The sequence below is a fragment of the Musca autumnalis genome, unplaced genomic scaffold (assembly GCF_047663935.1).
Source record: "Musca autumnalis isolate F117 unplaced genomic scaffold, ASM4766393v1 scaffold_2, whole genome shotgun sequence".
NCBI classification, from domain to species: Eukaryota; Metazoa; Arthropoda; class Insecta; order Diptera; family Muscidae; genus Musca; species Musca autumnalis.
The window spans coordinates 222,254,335-222,274,984 of NW_027411755.1; the positions used below are offsets into that span (position 1 = coordinate 222,254,335).

Sequence of the window (20,650 nt, forward strand, 5' to 3'; positions counted from 1 at the left end):
TGTGGGGAGGGTACCCGTAGGAGTGCACCGATATGGTACATCTTCGAACTTAAACTAAGTTTGGAAAAAATTTGGTCCGAATCGGTTGATGCGTTCGAGAGTTATCGTGCGCACCAACCAACCAGGCAGACGGGCAGACAGACGTACGGACATGGCTAAATCGACTCCAAACTGTCTGAAACAAAAGTTATCGCCGTTTTTCTTCTGTTTTTAAGAACAAATTTTTATTAAACCGCTATTTATTTTAATGATCGCAATTGTCACTTAAAATTTATCGACGTCAGTGAGAAGATTGCATAATCTTTGTAAAATGTTACTCAGTATCAGGGTTTCGGAGTTGGAATCTACGAGTCGCAGTCGAGCAATTTTGCTGGAGTCAGAGTCAAAAACAAAATAACTCGACTCCGACTCCTGGCAATTTTTTCTACAATTAGAAATATAACATTAAATTCGAAACACCATTTTTTTCAAAAATCATTATTTATTTTAAAAAGGAGCTAGAAGAAAACATTTTAGGAAATGGTATACTATACAAATTTAAAGGACGAATCACAGGATATTTACTGTCCTTTGAAATCTATTCTTTTCATATCTAATTTGATTACAAAATTTATGTCCAGAATATTCAATTCAAATTCAAATCGATTGGCGAATCTTTTGTATAAAATTTTATTCTTCTAACTCAATGCCTTGCATGTCTTTTTCGTCCTTTATTTCTTGAAACGTAGTGTAAGTACTACAAGATTAGGTTTTTCAGGATCCAAATATTCACCAAAAATGTTGCTCAGAAGATTTTAGGTACGGTTATATTTGAAAACTAATCGATTTCTTCCTGTTTTCATTGTCCTTTGTGACATTTAATCCATAAAAGAAATGTTTTCGAGTGAAAAGATTATTCACATAGGTAGTGGTGTAGGGTATCACATAGTCGGCCCCGTACCGACTATAGCCTTTTCTGACTTGTTTTCTTATCGACATACATAACATTTTTCAACAAAAAATTCAGAAAGCCGATTAAGTTAGTAAGTCTTTCAGATGAAGGAAAGAAGTTATTTTTCGTGTGTTTCTTCGAAAAAGTCATGAAAATGGATTTTTATTTGGCATTTTTTTAGCCTGGGTGTCTTCGAAAAAAATCATGAAAAATGGTTTTTATTTGGCTTTTTTTGCTTCGGTGTCACCTCTTGAGGCTCTCGAAGAACTCTAAACTGTTGGCTTATATCCATTTTAAAACCTGGTCATGAATTGCTTATAATTTTTACTGCCTTTTTGATTTGTATTGCTCCTTCATTTTCACATATTTTCTGACGGATAAAAGTTCCGTCCAGAATATTCTCATTCGAAAAACTGATAAAACCGACAAATTTTACTTCATATTTATGTTCTGTAGTTGAGTATTGCATTCGAACGGATGCTATTTCTAAATACTATGTTAGGAAAAATCAACAGATTAGACTATATGGGCCCAAATATATGAAAAACTTAAAAATTTGTGCACATTTTATTAATTGTAGCGGTAAAGGAATTTACCCTCCGAGTCGACCCGGAGTCGGAGTTGTGAAAAAAATCGAGCCAAAAATACACCGACTCCGAAACCCTGCTCAGTATTCGCGGTATTTGCAAACAATTGACAAAATTTTAAATGTAATACGACTTTTTAAAAAAATATAGGTCCGTCAAAAATTACAAAAAAATACATTTTCAAATAAAAACTTTACGGGGAATCAAATGAGGCAAAAATTATATTGATATTGTTATAGACAAAATAAGCCCATATTTGGGTAACAAAAAATAAATTTTGGTTTGAAAAAAAAAAATAGTTTTCGCATGTATTCTAGAGTTGAAAATATTGGAAAAATCTATAGAAGTACTTCTTTTAGTTTTCTTCAAACTCCCAAGAAAATGAGCGAATTTTGCTTTATCTACATTTGCATAGAAGGCTTCCCATTAAGGAAAATTATCGGCTTGATGAGATAAATCATTAGGCTTCTTAAACGGAAATAGAGCTCAAACAAAACGCTGCTTTTGCTTTTTAAAAATATGTGTTAATCGCGTAATTATCAAATCATCTTGTCAGCATGTGATTTTCATGTACAGCAAGACCATATCTTTTAATTTGTACATATTTTTTTAAATATAATTGGGACGCTAAGATGTAGCATCGGCTGCATCTTAGCATTAAAAAACCTATAAAACATCGCTAGTTTGTGCGAAGTGCATACATTTTTGTCCCGCATGCGGTTTCAATGTCACCATGAAAATCCACATCGATATATAACTATTTCAAGGTGATCAATCAAGAACCGTGGATGTAGCATCATTCACTATTTTTTGGGATAAAATGAATGTAACTCCCTTATCAGTGAAGTTCTTAAATCTCTGTTTCAGCAAAAACGAAGATGTTGTACTAGTTTCTTCATTGCATTGGAAACGACCCGCAGAAAACGCGATCAAATGCGCCATATTTTAAAAAACAATTTTATGTGATTTCCCAACCTTGGAATTTCACGCGTTTTAGTAGATGGATTTTCAGGAGTAATGATTTATTAGATCCGCAAAGTAAAAATCTAAATTTGCAATCAAGTACGGCTAAATCGAATGACAATTATAAAAATTAGGCTAGAATAATATGATTTTTAGAAAATTCCCCCACAACAGTCCGAAAATGTTCAGAAATATTGTGTGAACGATAACTTTTAAAGGTAGTAACCAATTTGGTCCATACTTTACGCATCGTGAAATTTCTACCAGACATAGATGAGGTTCCAATATGGACACTCCTTCGGGCACCTCCCGCACAAAATTTCGGAAAAATTTAGTTTAGGACCTGCTCTCGAATCGCTTTGATTTTTGTTTTACCTACTAGTATTCTCTGTCTCCATTAAGACGTTACAAGTTTTTTCAGGCTCAAATCCACACTTCCTGAGAAAATAGCCCAAAAATAGTAAATGCTATATCTGTTGAAGGGAGCAACCGATTTGGTCAAAACTTTGAATCTATTTGGAGTTTATCATATGGGACATATGGGACGGTTTACTCCTTAGGGTACCTCTCCCACAATGGTCCTGTATAGAGCGATATTATGTTTTTCGTTGGCAAATCAATGCTTCCTGACATGGTGAACAACTGAAGTAGAGGAAAGTTTCAATTCATATAGCCCGTGGGTATATCTCCGTCGGCAACATCGACTGATACTTTTTTATACCCTCCACCATAGTATGGAGGGTATATTAAGTTTGTCATTCCGTTTGTAACACATCGAACTAATCATTTGCGACCCTATAAAGTATATATATTCTTGATCAGGATAAAATTCTAAGACGATCGCCATGTCCGTCGGTTATAATCACTCTAGCGTCCGCAATAATTGAGATAGAGGGCTGAAATTTTGCACCCGATGATCTTTTTTCATAGGCAAGTTAAGTTCGAAGATGGGCCATATCGGTCTACTCTTTGGTATAGCCCCCATATAACGGTACCTCCAGATTTGAGGTATTTTGACGTTCTTCGCAACATTTGCAGACCGAATTAGCTATAATTTGGCACTTAGGGTTCCTAGTGATCAACAAACTTATATCCCAAAAGAAAAGGGGCATAGGTCCATGTTTTGGTATAGTCCCCATATAACGTTACCTCCCGATTTTCGGTATTTTGAGAATTTTAGCCACAATTTTCAACCAAACTACCTGCAATTTGACATTTGAGGTTCTCAGTGGTCATGAAACATCTCCACCAAACATCGTCAATATAGGTCCATGTTTTGGTATGGCCCCCTTATAACCGTACCTCCCGATTTTCGGTATTTTGAGCATTTTAGTTACAATTTTTAACCGAACTAGCTGTAATTTGACATTTAAGGTTTTTAGCGGTCATGACACATCTCCACGAAACATCGTCAATATAGGTCCATGTTTTGGTATAGCCCCCATATATCATTACCTCCCAAATTTCGGCATTTTGAGCTACAATTTTTAACCGAACTAGCTGTAATTTGCCATTTGAGATTCTCAGTGGTCATAAAACATCTCCAACGATACATCGTCAACATATGTCCATGTTTTGGTATATCCCCCATATATCGGTACCTCCCGATTTTCGGTATTTTGAGAATTTTAACTAAAAGTTTTAACCAAACTAGCTGTAATTTGCTATTTGAGGTTCTCAGTGGTCATGAAATATCTCCACCAAACATCGTCAACATAGGTCCATGTTTTGGTATATCCCCCTTATAACGGTACCTCCCAATTTTCGGTATTTTGAGAATTTTAGCCACAATTTGTAACCGAACTATCTGCAATTTACATTTGAGGTTCTCAGTGGTCATGACACATCTCCACGAAACATCGTCAATATAGGTCCATGTTTTGGTATAGCCCCCATATATCGGTACCTCCCAAATTTCGGTATTTTGAGAATTTTAGCTAAAATTTTTAACCGAACTAGCTGTAATTTGACATTTAAGTTTCTCTGTGGACATAAAACATCTCCAACGAAACATCGTCAACATAGGTCCATGTTTTGGTATAGCCCCCATATAACGGTATCTCCCAATTTTCGGTATTTTCAGAATTTTAGCTGCAATTTTTAACCGAACTATCTGTAATGATCGGTATTTTGAGAATTTTAGCTACAATTTTGTCTATTCAAAAATAATCGTCAATATAGGTACATGTTTTGGTATATCCCCCCAAATAACTTTACCTCCCGATTTTCGGGAATTTTCTGTGGTCACGAAATTTCTTCACTAAAATTCGTCAACATGGGTCCATTTTTGAGGGTCTACATTGTTTTGATATAACAACCCTCAATTTGACTCTTGAAGTTTCCTGCAGCTATAAAACTTTTCTTTGATATAGCCCCGAAGGTGGTAACTTTCACCTAGCTGAACACATTTTTTAGATTAGATAACACTGTGCAACAAAATGGAGGTGAAAGTCTGGGGCACGAAAAATTCCTCTTGGGGAAGAAAGGCCTTGATGAGTATATTTTGAACCCCGAAGGACAGGTCCGCCGTGAGTCGAACTTCCGCGTTTTGGCGTGATGAAATTTTTGTTAGAGATCCTGTGGGCCATCAGGAATTAGCGTTATATATTTGTTCACTGTTGCTTAAGTGTTCTACAAAAACAACAAACAAAGATATAATGCTAATTAATGATGGCTTACAGGGTCTTTTGCAAAAACTTACTCACGCCATAACGCGGAAGTTCGACTCACGGTGGATCTGTCCTTCGGGGTTTTTAATATACTCACCATTGTCGAAAAGTTGTTACACGTAAAATTGTGAAAGGACCCTAATTATTCAATTTTAATTAAGACTTTTTTATGGTGGAGGGTATAAAAAGTTCTGCCCGGCCGAACTTAACGACTTTCTACTTGTTACTTGTTTTTTTTTAATCATAGTATATCGGGTGCCACCGTGGTGAAATTTTATGCACACCCGCCTTGCACGTTGAAGATCGTGGGTTCGACTCTTGAAGTTTCCTGCAGCTATAAAACTTTTCTTTGATATAGCCCCGAAGGTGGTAACTTTCACCTAGCTGAACACATTTTTTAGATTAGATAACACTGTGCAACAAAATGGAGGTGAAAGTCTGGGGCACGAAAAATTCCTCTTGGGGAAGAAAGGCCTTGATGAGTATATTTTGAACCCCGAAGGACAGGTCCGCCGTGAGTCGAACTTCCGCGTTTTGGCGTGATGAAATTTTTGTTAGAGATCCTGTGGGCCATCAGGAATTAGCGTTATATATTTGTTCACTGTTGCTTAAGTGTTCTACAAAAACAACAAACAAAGATATAATGCTAATTAATGATGGCTTACAGGGTCTTTTGCAAAAACTTACTCACGCCATAACGCGGAAGTTCGACTCACGGTGGATCTGTCCTTCGGGGTTTTTAATATACTCACCATTGTCGAAAAGTTGTTACACGTAAAATTGTGAAAGGACCCTAATTATTCAATTTTAATTAAGACTTTTTTATGGTGGAGGGTATAAAAAGTTCTGCCCGGCCGAACTTAACGACTTTCTACTTGTTACTTGTTTTTTTTTAATCATAGTATATCGGGTGCCACCGTGGTGAAATTTTATGCACACCCGCCTTGCACGTTGAAGATCGTGGGTTCGATTCAACCGGCCGAGCAACATCAAAATTTGTAAAACTTCTCTATAAAGTGGTGTCGTAAGACACGCCGTTCGGACTCGGCGCTAAACAGTAGATTCCATATCATTGATATGAAAGAAGTCTCCCTCGTCCGTTCTGGGATGTTCGTGGATTAATTATATTATATAGTATATAACAAAAAGTGTAATATTACCACATCCCATAACTATCTAAATCATTACTTGTCAAAACTTCTTTGTTTTATTTAAAAACAATTGTTTTGATTTTCTTTGTATTTTCTCATAAAATGCAAATTCAAAGAACAGATTAATGCTGTTATTGTTTCATGGTCAAATGTAAATGGGCAAAAGAAAGCGCTGCCTTTGACAGCGGAAACATTATTTGCATATTTTTAGTACATATTTTCGCGTTTGACAACAATAGCGGATTCCAAAAGGAAATGCTATTGTTTTATTTGACAATAGAGAGAAATTGAAAGTTGAAATAGTTCGGATATAAGTTGTTATTTGTGAAAAATGTAGGTCAAGGGCAATAAATATGTTTACTGGTTTTACACTGTTTTCTTTCCTAATAAACAAGTAAACAACACATATTTTATAAATTGACACATTTTGTTTTGGGTGACATTTATTGATTTACTCGTATAATATCAGTTCGTGGAAAGTGCCAATGTTGTGACTTAGATAAAACCTGTCACCACGTTTGCCGTTGGTATTTTATTTAACTCTCTCCATTATGGCTTGGTTAAACGCCATGTATGTTGATCACTTTGTAGGAAAATCTTTTGTTCATGATGCCTATGTTGTGAATACAAAACAAATAAATTATATGCACATTAATACTGTATTTAAAGGCTATTTAAATAATTTTTTGTTATGCACAAAATTCAGTTTTGAAAAATTGCAGTGAGCAAACCAAATCTTATTATATTAAAAGCACTTCTGGAAGAGAAGTGGAGATCGGAAAACATACCATTTATGTCAATAAAATTTTTGTTGAAATTTTAAAATCAATTATAATAAACATATACCTTTTTATTTAAATGCGTTTTGTTTAATTTCTATTATCCACAACATACAAATAAAATGTCTGATATAATTATAGAATTTTATTGTAACCAATGAATATTTAGCTTTAATTTTTATGTGTAGATAATCAAGCAATGTGTAGATAACCAAGCAAACATTTTTATAATAGTATAACTAAAACATTAAAAAAAAACGTTACAGTGAAGATCGCTGTGTGCCTTTGCTGTCTTTGCAAATTACTCCTCCTTTGAAAAAGTAAAAAAACTAGCAATCGGATTTGTGGACAGAGATATAACCTCGTGAATTGAAACGTTCATCTATTGACAATATCGGATCGAATACCGGCTACGTAACCAAAATCCTTTCCTCCAATAATTATTTATTAGGCAGTTTTCAGATTTTATGGCCTTTTTGGACGTATGAACTTGCCGAAAAAATACATATTTGGATTAGAACTCAAGACTATTGCGGAGGAGAACCTGAAGGAATGGATCGACATAGTCCATTTTGGAAGTGAGACTGAACATTTTCGAAATTTTGTGTGGGAGGTACCCGAAGGAGTGGCTCATCTTTAAATTTGAACTATTTTTAGATAACATATTAAGAAGGCCATGTTTTGTGCGGTTGATCCGTTCGTGCGCTTCAGCCAGCCAGCCATACAGACGGACGGACATTGATATATCGACTCTAAATTGTCTAAACCGGATTTCTTCCAAACATACTTGGGGTCTAAAACCGCAACTTAGATGAGAAACATTTTGCCGGTATGAAAGTGTATATGGTAAAAACGAAATTTCTTTTGCAATTCCATTTGAAAAGCGCAGAAGCGCACAATAGTTATAGCGGCTTTTATTCTCATATAAATTATTTAAAAATGTCTTATTTATTTTTATAAGAAAACTGGCTGACTCAGTCCGCGTTGCTGGTCCGTTGTTTGGATTCTCCGTGTAAACCTTAATAATCTATCTGTTTAACTATCTGGTATTGATCCCGCCACAATTAGGCATTAATCTAGAAACTTCATAATATAAATCGATGTTTTAACATAATCCTCATGTAATGGTATCTCCAAATTTAAGATAAATCGACATTTTAATTAACTTTGAAGAAGTCTCCCCTGTCCCTTATGGGATGTTTGTGGAACAATTATTATTATTATTAACTTTGGGACCCACATAGAATGGTTGGTAAACGACCAGGGTGTTATGTAGCCACTATAAAATGGTGCCTCCCGATTTTCGGTATTTTAGCCATATTATTCAACCAAAAACGCTAAAGTTTTAAAAGTTTAATGTTTTCAAAAAAGGGACGTGAGTTAATTTAAGAAAAGAAACAGGTTTGAAAACCTTAAGTTTGAGGATAGTGTTAATTTCTTTTATATGTACATTTTTTCCAGGTCATATACAACTTAACATATTGTAATATCTTAAGTTACTCTTAGGATAACTCCCACTTTTATTTATAATTTTTACTCAAATAATGATTCAGATATATCATAAAAAAATCTTCTGAAGAAGTCTCTCAAATATATGATATTTAATAGCTGTAGACGTGGTCGGTTCCTTCCCAACTATATGTACTTCTGTATATATTGATGACTACTACTGATTTCTGAGTTTCTTCAAAATTTCATTGAAATTGGACATACATATCAAAAACATGAAATCGACCGAAAATATATATGAGAGCCATATTCCGATATGAACCGATCTCGATATAATTTGGCACATTTTCTTTTAGACCAAATCCAGTCTCACATTTCAAATTTCATTGAAATTTTACATACATATATAGCGTGTTTTGTGCATAAAATAAAGGAAATCGTCCGAAAATATTTATGAAGGCTATATTCAAATCTTAACCGATTTCGATATCATTTGGCACATTTATTTCTGAAACAAATTCATTAACATATTCCAAATTTCAACGAAATTAGTCATATATAGCGTGTTTGGTGCATCAAATACCTCAAATCGGTCGAAAATATATATGGAATCTACATTCAAATCTGAACCGATTTCGATATAATTTGACACATTTATGTCTAGACCAAATTCCGTCACACAATTCAAATTTCATTGAAATTGGACATACATAGCGTGTTTGGTGCATGAAATAAAGAAGTCCGCCGAAAATATATGTAAATGGGAGCTATATCAAAATCTGAACCGATTTGAAAATCAGTTGGTAAATTTATTTCTACATCAAATTCCTTTACATATACCACATTTGGAGATTGTATCTGTAACAGTTTTAAAGATATTTGCATACAAAATCTAAATGTTTTGGAGGTACCTCCGGTTTTGATACTGTATCTCCAGATCAACGAGGAATTTAAAAAAATTAAATGGCCTATTTTCATTCCAGGCGATGTAGCAATATACCCTAAAAATTTCAGGAAGATCGGTTCAGCGGTTTTTGAGTCTGTAAGGCACAAACAAATTTCTTTTTTGTTTTGCCTTATTAAGGCGAAGGTCATTTTTAGAGTGATATTTGAATAAATTCTCTTTCGAGTTGAGCTATTTTGACCTAAGAGGTACATTGAAAAATTAGGAATCCACCGAAGCCCCACACATTCAACCACTATGCTACGTTTCACGGGTGGTTAGACCGATCATCAGGCATATTGAATGGTGTTTTTAGTGGGTGGACGAAGGCTAAGCTTGGAAACTAGCATTTATATCACAAATCATTCAAAATTTTTATATTCGAATTATTTATTTTATTTTAGTGTTAGTCATTTAATTCCAAACCTTTCCTATAGTCCGACTTGGCTGGTAACCCTATTTTTCAATGCTTTTTTACAAATACTAAGGCAGCTTTTTTCACCTTTATTTTATTTGTACTTCTGTATCAGAAGATTTTGATCATCACTATTTGTCAACCGAATCTTTGACAAGTTAATGGAGGCTTAGAACGCTAAGACGCCTGCAACCGTGTCACTTGGATGTTAGAGTCCCAGGTCACTTTTGAGTGATATTTGAATTAATTCTCTTTCGAGTTGAGGTACATTAATGATCGGTCTAACCACCCGTGAAACGTAGCACAGTGGTTGAATGTGTGAGGCTTCAGTTAATTCCTATTTTTTCAATGTACCTCTTAGGTCAAAACAGCTCAATTCGAAAGAGAATAAATTCAAATATCGCTCTAAAAATTGACCTTCTCCTTAAAAAGGCAAAACAAAAAATGATTTCAGCATGAGCCAGTCTGGGATTCGAACCTGGGACTCTTACAACCAAGTGACACGGTTGCAGGCGTCTTAGCATTTTAAGCCACCATCAACTTGTCAAAGATTCCGATGACAACCATTGATTATCAAAATCTTTTGATACAGAAGGACAAATAAAATAAAGGTGGAAAAAAGCTGCCTTAGTATTTGTAAGACTATAGGAAAGGTTTGGAACTATATAACTAACATTAAAATAAACAAATAATTCGAATATACAATTTTCGAATTATTTGCGGTATAAATGCTAGTTTCCAAGCTTAAACTTCGTCCACCCACTAAACTAACATTCTAATATGCCTGATGATCGGTCTAACCACCCGTGAAACGTAGCATAATGATTGAATGTGTGGGGATTCGGTGGATTCCTTATTTTCCAATGTACCTCTTAGGCCATAACAGCTCAACTCGAAAGAGAATTAATTCAAATATCACTCTAAAAATTGACATTCGCCTTAATAAGGCAAAACAAAAAAAGCAAATTTATAGAGATTGGGTATAAAAATTGCATATTATGGCAACAACAAAAAAGAAAAAAACATCTTGTTGGAATATATTTTTTGGTATGATAAGAAAAACTAGAAAAGAATTTGATAGTTCTTCAACTATTTCGGTAAAATTCTATACAATAATTAATGTATTCCATTTGATTGCTTGAGTTGGAGTATTCCCCCAATGGCTCAACTTCATTTATTACCCTCTATTACAGAGAGTAATGTTTTTCAAAACGAACTGACAGTGTTGCAAATTTTACTGATCGCTACCAATATCATGATTTCATCCCGTCGAAGGGAATTATCAATTGGCTTCTCATTTTTTGAAATGATGCCTTTTTAGCGAAAAGCCGAACTCTTTAAGTGTCTAGTATTCCCATATGAATGAGAATCACACTCACTTTTCCGGCTTTGCATGGTTAAAATCAGTTGATGCTTTTGGATACAGCGAATCAATCTCTTTCAATATCTATGCATATTTCGATGCTTCACTCAGCGACCATTGTGTGCCGTCAGTTGCATCGCACAATGCCAATGTGGGTAAAAGTCGTGCAATGTGCATACGATGTTGATGCGCATCTGATTTCAGTAGCATCTATCAAAAATGAGTCAATATACACCTATTTCAAATAGATTCTTCAAGAAACGCGGAAGGCACGTACCGCCAACGCAAGACAAATTTGGAAGAAGATTTCATCATATTGCCACTGATACCAATTATGTTAATGTACGTGGTAGGATAACAGAGTTATACGCTAATATATCCATAGAAATCCTATACTAGGGCAGCTTTAGTCAGCGGCCCACCATTTATAGTCTGGCAGCTGATTTTAATACTGAATAATCTTAAACCGATGAACTACTTTGGAAAATTATTCCAGAGGTGGGCACTGGCGGGCGTCATGTCTAAAACCTTAGGTTACAATTTAAGTATATGATTGGCATTACAAAATACACAAAAAAATATGCAGCTAACTAGGATTCCACAACATGCTAAAACACTATTTTTTAATGAAAATTAAGCTATTACCTCCTCCTTCAAAATCCACTATAATATTTTGCTAAACGTATTACTTTCGCGATATTTTGGATATGTTTACTTGCGCTTAAAATAAAGGTTGTTCATGTCATAGCTGTCAGAGATGCCAGATGTTGTACCAAAATTTTGACATTAATTTTTTTAGTTTTGGCCAATGGGTGGATCCACTGTGCGTTAGCATAAATGCTGAGGGTATACAAACTGTTTACATTCAAAATAAAGTGCACAAAAAATTATTAAGTAATAATTTTAAATCAACTGAAAAATTCAAATTATTTTTCACTTATATTGCTTAATTAGCACGACACGGAGATTAGTACGTGCTATTTCACAAAAACCTATTTAAATTTGTGGACAGGACCACTGTTTACAGCATCATATAATTTATTCTAGTCAATGACATTAAATGAAATGCCAAAAATGCAACGAACACAATTGAGTATTTAATTTATCAAATAATATTTTAATGTTATTTTCTGCATCAGTGATATCTATAGATATATGAATTTGTATGTTTGGGATTGAAGCAAAAAGGCAGATAATCAAATAAATTAGGTTATTCTAATAAAAACGAAAACTGGCCAGTGACAGAAAATCTCATAAACTCATAAAATCTCATAAAAATCCACTCATAACAAAACCTAAAAATATTAATAAATAATTGAATAAAGCCACAGAGATTGTATTGATTACAATTTTCTCTATCGTATTGATTTAATTAAATATATTGAATTAAATATAGAAATGTGGACTTTTTGTCAAAATACAATAGTAATTTGAAACTGTAAATATTTACATTGTTTTGATTGGCATTAAAGTATTGAAAATACTTATGGGTGTTGCGGCTTTAGATCGGTGGTGTAATGATTTTTTATTTGTATGTTTTAAACATAACTAAATAAGAATTATTATACTGAACTCGGGCAGAATTGGGGACATAACTTAAACGTGGGTCTATTATTAGTTTCATAAGAATTCCTATGCAACACACAACATGTCTATTTAAAACTAATTAAGTTGCAAAGTGCAGCTCAAACATTCCAAATATCTTATATCGGGTACTGTTATATGGGGCCATATAAATATATGAACCTACATTCACAATTTATGTATATGTGTAAATATTTGCCTTGAGTCTATCGCCCCAAGTGTCCTCAGTTGCTCAAAAGTCTTCATCTTTAAAATTTCAATAAATTATAACAAGGAAAATCCATTTCATTATAGCGTGCATACTTAGGTACATATATTTATGTATATTTACATATATACAATTACAATTCCATGGTTTAAAGCCTTTTTATGTTACCATGCCATTAACATAGAACAATGCACAAGAGATCGTCTACAATGTACACACATATGTTTTCCTCTCGTTCGTTAAATTTCAACATTACTACAACACAACTCAAGTCGGTATTTCCGCAACATTTTATTATTTTTACTGCAGTGGTCATAACAGCAACCGACAAACGAATTTTCTGGTTGTATTTACAATTCGACGACATACGTAAGTATGCATATTAGGGTATGACATTTCTACAACATCGTAGTCTTGTATCATACCAACCAACGGTTACAGAGATATGGCATCTTGAAAAAGTCATATTATTCGACTAAAAGAAAAGAAAAGAAAAGAAAAAAAGCAAAGAAAAATTGGAGTTGAAATACAAGTGCGTATGATTGTTATCAAGTAGAATAATTATTACAATAATCATACGCACTAGGGTTCCAAAAATTATCTATGCTTATTTAAAATGCCAGTTGTGAGTATTTCTGCGGAATAAAAAGCTGGATATACTGCTGTGGTTTGGATAGGAAAATATTTCTTGGAATTCGCAATATTTTCGTCTAGTTTGCAGTTTTGGCATGAGTGGAAGAAAAATAAACGGGCGTGAAAGTGGTTTGGAAAGAACAGTAGTGGTTCTTTATTTAGTTATTCAAATTTGGAGATTTGAATAAATCGCTTACCGAATTGACAACAATAGTGGTTGGTATTCTGGTAACAAGTGAGTTTATTATAAAGGAAATTACAAAGGCAATAAGAAATTGCAAAGAGATAAAGAGAGCGTACATTTAGTTAGAAAATTCAGGGAGAGATCATACAAGAGACAACTCTGAGCAGAATTAGGGATGTCGAATGCAAATATAGAAAAATAGAATTAAGGTTGCCAGTTGGGGAAATCCGGCGTGAACATTTATAAAAGAGTTCAGTAATGATGAGGGACTCACTGAGTGATAATCAACGCCCAGGCTTAATGGATAAAGGTAGAATCTTGAAATTATGGGTGAGGGTTACCCTTGGTCCGAAGGTGCCAGATAAGGCTTCGTTTCTGATACGAAAATTACTAAAAGGTACTAAATATGGTACAATTCGTATTTGGCGAACCGGTAGGGCTAGAATACTGAAATTTGGAGTGAGGGTCACTGATGAAGTGTAGGATAGATGTACCAAAGTTTGGATATTCGAAATATAAGTGTACGAAACGTACCAAAATGTACTAAATTTCTTACCAATTCATATTTTGTGAAAGGATGAAGCTAATAGGCTGAAATTTGGAATTAAAAAATCAAGGTTTAAAAGTATGGTTGATATAAGAAGGTGCTTTTGGAATAGTATACGCATGTGTACGAAATGTACAAAATGGTACTAAATTTGGTACAATTTGGATTAGGGTGAACGGATTGAGCTGGAATCCTGAAATTTGGAATTAAGATTGCTGTTGGAGTGTAGGAATGATATATGGAGGTAATTTTGGAAATTCCTATTTATGTGTACGAAAATTACTAAATTTTGTACATGTTGACTTTGGATAACGGATAACGATGGAATCTTGAAATTAAGATTACCGTTTTAATTTGGTATTAATGCAAGTGTAGGGTTGAGATATGTGGTTGTCGAAATACGTACCGTGAATATAAGAAAATTACTAAATGGTACTGAATTTGTTGTTGGGCGTAGGGACAGAGCTGGAATTTGTATTTTTTTGGAGTTAGGGTGAATATTGGTGTGTAACGTCGGTATATGGATGGGTTTTAAGAAATACCTACCATAAACTTACGAAAAGTACTAAAGCGGTATAAATGTTGTATCGGGTGTAGGGACAGAGCTGGACTTCTAAAATTTGTTCGTAGTGTCATTGTTGGAATGTGGTTTTAAGATATGGAGATGGTTTTGGAAATGCATACTATGAAAAGTTCTAAATGGTACAAAATTTGGTATAATTTGTTATTCGTGTAAAGGAGATAGCAGGTATTTTTGAAATTTTAGGAGGAAGTTTCGGAAATTCGTTCTTTTGTACTTACTTACTTAGCTGGCCCATTACAGAACATTTGTTCCATAGACCGAACTAAGAAAATATCTCCAATTCTCTCTGTTTAGTGCTTCTTCTTTTTATTTCCCAACTGATGTCATTTGTTGTCTTTACGACGGTGCCGAGGTATACGAAGTCTTTTACTACCTCAAAATTATAGGAACCAACTCCAACAGTTGGTCCGAGCTCAATTCATGCATTGCGCGTCGACACCATCAACCTGATCTTCTCGCCGTTTACCGCCAGACCCACTTTAGCAGATTCTCTTTGGACCTTCATAAAGGTATCGGTTACTTCTTTAATGATCGTCCCATGATGTCTATATCATCAGCATAAGCAAGTAGCATGTGGCTATTGGTGTAGATTGTGCCACTTCTTTTGACGTTTGCCTTTCGTATAACCTTTTCTAGCAGGATGTTGAAAAGGTCACACGAAAGGCTGTCTCCTTGCCTGAAACCTCTTTTGGTACAAAACTCTTCGGAGAGGTTCTTTTCTATTTTAACAAACATGGCTTGGGATACCTTTGAACGCAGCGGGCTGTCGAAGGCTGCCTTATAATCGACAAAAAGGTGGTTGGTGTCGACCTGCATCTTGGGTCTTCTCCAGGATTTGCCGCAGGGTGAATATCTGGTTGATGGTAAGCTTGCCAGGTCTAAAGCCGCATTGGTAAGGTCCAATTATTTCGTTGACCATGGGCTTTAGTCGTTCGCACAATATCCCTTACACTATCTTGTAGGCGATAGGGAGAAGACTTATGCCCCTGCAGTTGAAGCATAAAGTCTTATCTCCTTTCTTATGGACGGGCGTTCTTCAGATAGAGCGAACTAGCTGATGCATACACCTTATCAGCGTGTCTCCTCCGGTTTTAAACAGCTCGGCTGGTAGGTCATCGGCTCTTGGTGCCTTATTATTCTTCAGCCGGTTTATTGCTGACTTTACCTCATCTTGTCCGGGTGGTATACATTCAATACCATCTTCTGGGATAGGATTTGTGGTATCTTCGTGGGAAAAATGCTATTTCCATATCCTTAGCACACTATCTGTATCAGTTACCAAGTTATCTTGCTGGTCTCTACAGGAGGATGTGCCAGTGCCAAAGCCATTAGTTTGATGTTTCACTCTTTGGTAGAATTTCCGGACTTCATGCTGTCATGCTGTCTCCTGTACATCTCGATTTGTTCACATTCCCGCTTTTCCATCTCTCTCTTTTTCCTGCGGAAAAGACGTTTCTCCTCTCTCCTTTCTCCAGATACCTCTCTCGTGCTATACGCGTTGCTACTGATTGCAGTATTTTTCTCTTTGGTAGCAGCACGACACTCCTGGTCATACCACGGATTTCTTGGTGGAGGTCACTGGTATCCAAGTACTGATTTTACGGCTTTTGCATGGAGTGGGCAATGTTTTGCCATTGTCCTGATATGTTATCAAGACGAGGAGTGCTTTGATTAAGCAATTGGGCCAGTTGAGTGGAATATGCTGTGGCTATCTGTTGTGATTGCTTACCGATGCCCAACTTCCGTGTTGTGTTTGTTCGCAATTTGTTTGCTACGTTTAATCTGGTACATACCTTTGCTGCAACAAGGTAGTGGTCCGAGACGTGCATCCAACACGCTCGATGCATTTCTTCCATCTATCATAACGTGATCAATTTGATTTCTTGTTTTTCGATCTGGCGACAGCCAGGTACTCTTATGAACATCGAGATGCTTAAATCTGGTTCTGTTAACCATCATGTTTTTTGCAGCTGCAAAGTCTATCAGCCTCATACCATTGTCAGATGTTTCGCTGTGGAGACTGAATTTCCCGACTGTTGGGCCAAAGATATTCTCCTTTCCAATTTTGGCATTAAAATCGCCTAGTATAATTTTAATGTCATGGGCAGGACAATGGCCATATGTTTCTTCTAAGCGCTCATAAAATATATCTTTGGTCTATTCGTCCTTGTCTTCAGTGGGAGAATGAGCGCAAAAAAAGCTGATGTTGAAGAAATTAGCTTTTATTCGAATTGTAGCAAGTCTTTCATTGACGGGTGTGAAGCTGGAGACCAGGAGTTTTAACCTCCGACCAACTAAAAATCCACAACCAAACTCATGCTTTGTGTCAGGGCAGCTATAATACAGTGCGTCACCTTTAGGTGTTGTTGTGACGCCTTTCCCGTTCCATCGTATTTCCTGTATGGCAGTAATGTCGGCCTTGTACTTTTCAAGTACATCTGCCAATGCGTAAACTGCACCTTCTCATTAAAGAGTGCGCACATTCCGGGTGCAGATTCGCAGATCATGGTCCTTAAAACGTTTGCGGGGTCGTCAACTTTAGAGGGATTTGTTTTTCTTTTCTTTCGTTTTTCATAGTCAGGACCGTTCCTTGATATCTTTCATCCCCTACGTTCTTATGTATTTATATGAAAGGTACTATAATTGGGTTTGAGGGAACTGACAGAGCTGGAAATGAGAATCACCGTTGTTATAAATGGTTGATTTACGATGGTAATTTTTTTTAAGTTATACAAAGATTTACGAAATTTACTAAATTTGGTACCATTTTCTTATAGCAAGAACAATAATATAACGAGTTTTTTTTTTCAAATGAGTAAAAATTCTGGAATTTGTTATGAGGTTCCCTTATGGCTGAAATGGTATTGGAAATACCTTTTTTAATGCTACGAAAATTACCGAAATTGGTTTATTGCTTTACAAGAATGTTTTAATTTCCTAGGACATAAAGCCCTTAATCGAAACGGCTCAAAAATGTGACGTGCTGTTGTTGGGTAAGGGTGAGATATTTCTTTGAAAATCGAACTGAAGTGGTACGAACAGTACTTAAATAAAAATAAATATTTATCGAAATTGGTATTAGTACAACACAATTTTCAGTGTTCGCCATTTCCATATTAGATATTGTTAATTTGTTTTTTATATCTTTCCGCGTACGAAGTAGTGGGCACTTTGCTAGTATATTATAAATAAGAAAAAGTAAAAGAAGGTTTGAACTTAATAAAGTACCATGTCCACATGATACTTTATTAATAAAATTTTATTTCAAATAAATATTCAAATGTATGAAATAAAACAAACTTAATATTTTTATAAAAATTTCGTTGTGTCTGCCACGGTATGAAGACCCTGTCTACATTGGGGTATTTGGAGGGTTTAGCCTTATTTTTCAACCAAAATTACTTTGAATGTTTTGGCAATTTTTTAACCGAACAAAAATTCGACCAGGCTCCACAAACTACCATGTTTATTTCGAATTTTCCTAACACAAGATTTGGGTTCCTGGACTTTCATAAAATTGGGGAAGGGTTATTTGTTTCAATACAAAGAACTAAGAGAACTGATGAGTCCAAGTCGCGTAGGACGAAACTACTCTTCTCTGCCATCCCCTAAAGTAATCAATTTTAACTACATCCTTGTTGTTTTTAAATTTGAAAACAACAAATATGAGACTAAGATTGACTTACATACAAATAGTAAGTAAAACACACATCTCAACAAAACTGCCAACGTGAATCTAATAATTTAATTTAGATAAAATCCGATTAAAGATATATAATATTTCATATAATTTTTATTTCTTCTGTCAATTACAGGAAATATTTTATCAATATGTATTAAAGAATTCCAACATTCAATCTATGTGGAAAGACAATTAAATTAACAAACATAAAGGAAATTGGAGCTTAACAAAAAGAAAATAATTTTTATCAAATAAATGAAAATTGAAAAATTTTCTTAAAACAACACACATACAAAAGACATCGATAATTGAATTATGAAAGCAAACTCAATTTTAATGTGGATAACAAATGTAATTACACACAATGCATTTCAAATGAAATCTTCAAATATGCTCTTTGAGAGAAAATAAAAACAAAGAAAAATATTTTCCTTAGAAAAATAATTACCTCCAATACTCTGTCGAAAAATTCACAACAATATGAAATTATGTTTACGAATGTTGAAAAAACTTCAAAGCAGAGCAAGAAAACCAGTGATTGAATTAAATAAAGTTTTGCCATTACATAATAAGGGAAGGAAAACCTCAAGACGTAAGAAGAAACGTAGACGTTGTGAAAACAGAAATGGCTTAACAAATAACACAAACAGTAATGAGAGGTTGATGATGACGAGGATAACAACTACACCAAATGTGTCAACGCCAAGCACAAATAGCACAATGACGACAAACAGTGTAAATTCTATAAAATCTTTCAATTATACGGCTGTTTCATATTCTGCAGCAACTCCTACTGCTGCTTCAATAACACGATATTGTAAAATTAATGTAAATAAAAAGGAAAAGAAACAACATGTGGAACAAATTTTTGTAAATAATTTAAAGAGTAACGGTGGCAATAAGAAAAATCCCACGCCCTGCACGAACAACAAGAGTAGAAATTGTAACAGCACGACAAATATTAATAACAAATCTTCCATAAACAATAAGGGGGAATGCTGCCAAAACCATGGAAGCAACTGTACAATGGCAACAAGGTTTTCATTATTATCATCATCATCATCAAGCCTCCCACCAGCATCATCGTTGCCGCCCTTAAAAACATCAGCCCAAACACCAGAAGCAACAACTGTTGCCCAACCAGCAATGCCAGAGTTTGGTTTACCCACAGGAGAAACGACAACTTATATTAGCGGAAAAGGAAACTGCAAAACAGTTCAATTAAATTCGAAACAAAGCAAACAATGCCAGCAAGCTGCACCAGCTACTGTGTGCTGCTGCAGTCTAGCAACACCATGGGAGTGTAAAGATATATTAGCCTCCCATGAACAGCTAGGTACAGAACGAGAACCAGAACATGTAATACGCGGACTAATGAAAACAAAAACCGAGTTGATGCTGCCACCAACCACCTGCTCATATTCAAATGTTGTCTTCGGAGCCCCACCACCAGCTTCTACTTCTTCTAGTTCATGCACCACAAATAAGATTAATAGCGTTGATGGTGCAAAGCATAGCTTTAGTTTGCAACTATGGCCCTTTTCAATTTTTCGCCAAAGCCTGCAATACGCCTCTACAACGTCAACATCAACAGCAGTATCCTGTAATGCAGGCCCAACCCTAGGGAGTAAAATGTTTCGTGGAATACTTATGACATTGTTGGTTCTCAGCGTATGCCACAATAATGGTAAGTTTGTTGTTGTTGTTTTATATTTTAACATTTTCGTATATATAAAATAAAAGTAAACTAAATTGTTTACATAAATTGTTGGTATATTGTGACACTGGAAAGAATCCCCTTACTCACCCACAAAAAATGCGGACAACATTTTTAATCCAAATTATTATTTTGGTTTTATGTTAGAAATTAACCAAGGGGAATAAATCTTATTAATAAAACTGTAACAGAAGAACATAGAGGAAAAAATTCTATGCGAAACAAGGGCCGAACTTGTATACCCTCCACCATAAAATATGCT

At 35.0% G+C, this 20,650-nt stretch overlaps 1 protein-coding gene across 1 annotated transcript in view; it reads left to right on the forward strand.

Annotated features, from left to right (window-relative positions):
* The window catches only part of dpr3 (defective proboscis extension response 3), a 155,700-nt gene that overhangs the window by 15,216 nt on the left and 119,834 nt on the right, over positions 1–20,650 (forward strand). The window contains exon 2 of the mRNA XM_073966326.1: positions 18,805–20,358. Coding sequence (XP_073822427.1) covers positions 19,152–20,358 — 1,207 coding nt within the window. The 5' untranslated portion in view covers positions 18,805–19,151. The remainder of the gene's footprint in view (positions 1–18,804; positions 20,359–20,650) is intronic.